This window comes from Microtus ochrogaster, unplaced genomic scaffold (genome assembly GCF_000317375.1).
Source record: "Microtus ochrogaster isolate Prairie Vole_2 unplaced genomic scaffold, MicOch1.0 UNK82, whole genome shotgun sequence".
In the NCBI taxonomy this organism is placed as follows: Eukaryota; Metazoa; Chordata; class Mammalia; order Rodentia; family Cricetidae; genus Microtus; species Microtus ochrogaster.
The window spans coordinates 398,751-404,343 of NW_004949180.1; the positions used below are offsets into that span (position 1 = coordinate 398,751).

A 5,593-nucleotide genomic window follows, 5' to 3' on the forward strand; every position below is an offset into this window, starting at 1 on the left:
TGCGCCACCACCGCCCGGCAAAAAAATCATTCTTACTAAATCCTATTGAAGGAGCTGCGGGCCTCTTCCCACAGCCCGGCTCCCGGCTGCCTGGCTAGCTTATGCCCCGAAATAACAACACACAAATTGTATTCATTTAAACACTGCCTGGCCCATTAGCTCTAGCTTCTTACTGGCTAATTCTTACATCTTGATTTCCATTTCTATTAATGTGGGTAGCACCCCAAGGTGCGCTTATGGGGGAAGATTCTAGCCTATGTCCGTCCTGTGTTGGAGCTTCATCGCGTCTGCCTCAGAGAGCAGAGCTATGGCGTCTGTCTGAGGCGTCTACCTCACTTCCTCTTCCTCCCAGCATTCTGTTCTGTTTACTCCACCCACCTATGTTCCTAACCTATCAGGGCCAAGCAGTTTCTTTATTAATTAACCAGTGACCTTCCTCCATCAAAATCCTACTTGTTCCTTTACCCTACCATGGATAACTTTCGTTCTTACTAAATATTTCAAAGAACTTAGCAGGTCTTAAAAATACAGACATTCTCACTGTAAAATGATGCAATACCACCCTTTTCTGGACAGCAATATCTATGAAGAACTTCAAAAACTTGCCAAGTTCTTTGAAATTTACTGGTAGGAAGTAATACACAGGTTAAAAAAAAAAAAGATGCTTGCCGAAAAACCCAGGTTCAGTCCCTAACACTGGACAGGAAAAAAATGAAACAAGGCAATACCCTGTCTTACAAATGCAAAACAAAAAACGTGAGTCCCAGGGTTCAGGCCCTAGTATTTGGGAGGAGAAATACTGAAAGGGGAGAAGAAGGGACTCACCAGCGAAGAAAGTCTAAATGTGTCCCCTAGGTAGGAGAAGAGCTTGATTTCTAAAAGGAATTGAAAGCAAAATCCTACTTGCTTTTGGGGCCTAGGTTTTTGTTTTATTTTGAAAAAATAGCAATAAAACTTAATTTCTCTTCTAAAATTTTGTTGTTGTTTTGAGACAGGGTCTCCAGGCTGGAGAGATGGCTAAGTGGTAAGAATGTATACTGTGAGGTGGAGGGAATAAAAAAGAAATTAGCATGTCAAGTGCCTGGGTTTATTGCAATAAAGAGGCACTATGACCATGGCAGCTCTAATAAAGGAAAACATTTAATTTAATTGGGCTGGTTTACAGGTTCAGAGGTTTAGTTCATTATTGTCATGGTGGGAAACATGGCAGCACACAGGCAGACATGGTGCTGGAGAAGGAGCCAAGAGTTCTACATCTGAATCATCTACAGGCAGAAGGAAAAGAGTCTCTGGGCCTGGCTTGAGCTTCTTCCAATAAGGGTACATCTACTCCAACAAGGCCACATGTCCTAATCCTTTCAAATAATGCCACTCTTTATGAGCCTATGGGGACCATTTTCATTCAAACTACCATATTCAGATTTTTTTATTTTTTATTTTTATTTTTTTGAAATAAAGGGCTTTGGAGCTATAGAGATGGCTCAGAGGTTAAGAGAACTGGCTGCTCTTCCAGAGGTCCTGAGTTCAATTCCCAGCAACCACATGGTGGCTCACAATAATCTATAATGAGATCTGGTGCCCTCTTCTGGCATGCAGGGATGAAAACTGCTACATAATAAATAAACATTTCTTTTTTTTTTTTTTTTAAAAAAAAAAAGACTTTGTACTGCTTTTGCCAAGGACCCAAGTTGATTCCCAGCACCAGTATCAGGTGGCTCACAACTCCAGCTCCAGGACATTTGATGCCTCTGACCTGCAAGGGCATCTCCATCTAGAAACACCAATACATACATATAATTTAAAATATTAAAAATAGGGCCTGGGGAGATGACTGAGCAGTTAAGAGCACTGGCTACTCTTCTAGAGGATCCAGGTTCAATTCCAAGCTCACAATGGTCTGTAACTCCAGCTCCAGGGGATCTGACACCCTCACACAGACATACATGCAGGCAAAAACATCAGTGCACATGAAATAAAAATGAAAAGAATATTTAAAATAGCCAGAAGGTGGTGACGAACACCTTTAATCCCAGCACTCAGGAGGGAAAGGCAGGCAGATCTCTGAGTTAGAGGGAACCTTGGTTTACATGAGTTTCAGGCCAGCCAGGGCTACACATAGAAACTCTGTCTCAAAAAACTTAAAAAAAAATTTAAAGGTAATATTAATAATAAAAATGAAGTTTAAAAAAAAAAGGAGACAAGGTCTCAGTATCCTTGGCTAACCTCAAACTTGGTATGCACATTATAAGTTTACTTCAACCTGGATGTCTCAGAAACATTCCTCCCATCAAGCCTGAGAGACTGAGTTTGATTCCTGTGACTACATAATGGAAGGAAAGAATTAGCTCCCACAGTTGTTTTCTGACCTACATATGCATGCTGTGGCACATGTGTATCCACATACATACTCTGAACTAATGAAATGTAATAACCATGTCTTTAAGTAAAATCATGTACTGAAACTTTATTTCCTAACCTTTGGTGGTGGGGGCTAAATCAAGCTAACTAACATCAACTATCTAGCTTATCTCACTTATTGGGGGAGGGGTTGATGGGAATACTTAAAATGTACTCTTAGATCTGGGCAGGGTTGGTATACCCTTATTTTCTCAGCACATGGAAGTCTAGAACAGGAAGACCAAGAATTTGAGGCCAGCCGAGGCTAAATGACAATTAAGATCCTTGAAATAATTAGTCAGTTAATTATTTTGTGCAGTTCTCGAGAATGCATTGGGTTTTGTTAGGTTATGGATGTTTTACTTGCATGTATGTAAGTGAACCAATGTATCTAATGCCTGTGAAGTTCAAAAGAGGGTGTTGGATACCCTGGAGCTGGAGTTACCATTGTGAGCTGCCTTGTGGGTGGTGGGAACTGAACATAGATCTTCTGTAAGAGCAGCAATCACTTTTAACCTAACTGAGCCATCTCTCCAGCCCCAAGAATGCATTGTTATTATCTGTACTCAACACGTTTTAATGTAACACAGTGATAAAAACCCAGAGACAGATATTGAGGTTCAATCTGAGGATCAGAAAAGCAAAGCAACAAGCCACTGGCTTTTACCTCCATCTCAAACCAAAATGGTGATCCTGTCTCCACAAATCCTCAGAAAGAGACTGAGCATGAGACCTGTCTCCTCCTGTCTTATATTCCTCTCTAGTGCTGGCATTAAAGGTATGCACCACCACTGCCCAGCCTCTATGACTAACTGGTATAGCTGCTGGGATTAAAGATGTGTGAAACCACAGCCTGGCCTGTATGGCTAACTAGCGTGGCTACTTTGCACTGACGTTCAGGCAAGCTTTATTTATTAAAACATAAATAACAAAGAGGTAAGAGCCAGGACTGGCTGTTTTACTTTCTGATCTTCAGTTTGAACCCCATTATCTGTCTCTGGTTTTTATTACTCGTGTTACACTGTAAAATTGATCTCTTGACTTATTCCTATTTTACAGTTCTTAAACTTAAGTATCATTTAGTAGTATCAGAATTCTGAGATAAATTATTTTAAAATGAGAGGTTAAAAAACATGACTTTCTCTCTTTTATAATCATAGGAAATGTGCAACAATCAATTAACCGAAAACAAAGCTGGAAAGGTTCTAAAGAATCTTTAGTTCCTCAGAGACATGGCCCACCTCTAGGAGAAAATGTGGTCTATCGTTCTGAAAGCCCCAACTCACAGGCGGATGTAGGAAGACCCCTATCTGGATCTGGTATTGCAGCATTTGCTCAAGCTCACCCAAGCAATGGACAGAGAGTGAATCCCCCACCACCACCTCAAGTTAGGAGTGTTACTCCTCCACCACCTCCAAGAGGCCAGACTCCCCCTCCACGAGGCACAACTCCACCTCCCCCTTTGTGGGAACCAAACTCTCAGACAAAGCGCTACTCTGGGAGCATGGAATACGTAATCTCTCGAATCTCTCCTGTTCCACCTGGGGCATGGCAGGAGGGCTACCCTCCACCACCTCTTAACCCTTCTGCCATGAGTCCTCCTAACCAGGGACAGAGAGGCATTAATTCTGTTCCAGTTGGCAGACAACCAATCATCATGCAAAGTACTAACAAATTTAACTTTCCACCAGGGAGACCTGGAGTTCAGAACGGCGGTGGTCAGACTGATTTTATCATGCACCAAAATGTCCCTGCTGGTGCTGTGAATCGGCAGCCACCACCTCCATATCCTCTGACCCCAACTAATGGACAAAGCCCTTCTGCTTTACAAACAGGGGGATCTGCTGCTCCTCCATCATACGCAAATGGAAATATTCCTCAATCGATGATGGTGCCAAACAGGAACAGTCATAACATGGAGCTTTATAATATCAATGTACCTGGACTGCAAACAACTTGGCCCCAGTCATCCTCTGCTCCTGTCCAGTCATCGCCAAACAGTGGGCATGAAATTCCTACATGGCAACCTAACATACCAGTGAGGTCAAATTCTTTTAATAACCCATTAGGAAGTAGACCAAGTCACTCTGCTAATTCTCAGCCTTCAGCCACTACAGTCACTGCGATCACACCAGCTCCTATTCAACAGCCTGTGAAAAGCATGCGTGTCTTAAAACCAGAGCTGCAGACTGCTTTAGCCCCTACCCATCCTTCTTGGATGCCACAGCCAATTCAGACTGTTCAGCCTACCCCTTTTCCTGAGAGTACAGCTCCAAATGTGCCTGTCATTCCACCTGTTGCTGAAGCTCCAAGCTATCAAGGTCCACCACCACCTTATCCAAAACATCTGCTACACCAAAACCCATCTGTTCCTCCATATGAATCAATAAATAAACCATGCAAAGAAGATCAGTCTAGCTTACCCAAGGAAGAAGATAGTGAGAAAAGTATGGAAAATGTTGAATGTGGGGATAAAGAAAAGAAACAGATTACAACTTCACCTATCACTGTTAGGAAAAACAAGAAAGATGAAGAACGAAGAGAGTCTCGTATTCAGAGCTACTCACCTCAGGCCTTCAAATTTTTTATGGAGCAGCATGTAGAAAATGTCTTGAAGTCTCATCAGCAACGTCTGCATCGGAAAAAACAGTTAGAAAATGAAATGATGCGGGTAAAACTCTTAAAAATATTTTCACGCTTGATCATCTGTTTCCTTGGCATTTTAAAGTACTGTGCACTGGTAAACTTACAGCAAATTATAATGTGTTGCCAATAATTTGAGTAAACTTGGGGAGAATTTTTGTTTATAGCATTTCAGTGATTTATTCATCATTTCCTATAATAAAGTTCTGATGTAAATTTGCAATTCATTATAGTATATGGAATATGGAAATTAAAACAAAGGTTAATTTCTAGATTTTATACATTATTTTATGACATACATAGAAATATCTGGGTTATCTTTCAATACACATTAAAATCATTGCTTTTTAGTTGAGAATTTGGTGTTTATTCTCTATATATACATTATTAGAAAGTGTCAAAGTCACTAGGCATGGTGGCACACACCTTTAATGCCAGCACTCAGAAGGCAGAGGCCAGTGTTGCTAGTTCCAAGGCAGCCAAGACTACCTTGTTCCAGTAACAAGACTGTCACACACACACACACACACACACACACACACACACACACACA

General features: G+C 41.4%; 1 protein-coding gene across 1 annotated transcript in view; it reads left to right on the forward strand.

Annotated features, from left to right (window-relative positions):
- Lats1 (large tumor suppressor kinase 1) overlaps nucleotides 1-5,593 on the forward strand; it is a 28,641-nt gene that overhangs the window by 9,931 nt on the left and 13,117 nt on the right. The window contains exon 3 of the mRNA XM_026777780.1: nucleotides 3,558-5,068. Coding sequence (XP_026633581.1) covers nucleotides 3,558-5,068 — 1,511 coding nt within the window. The remainder of the gene's footprint in view (nucleotides 1-3,557; nucleotides 5,069-5,593) is intronic.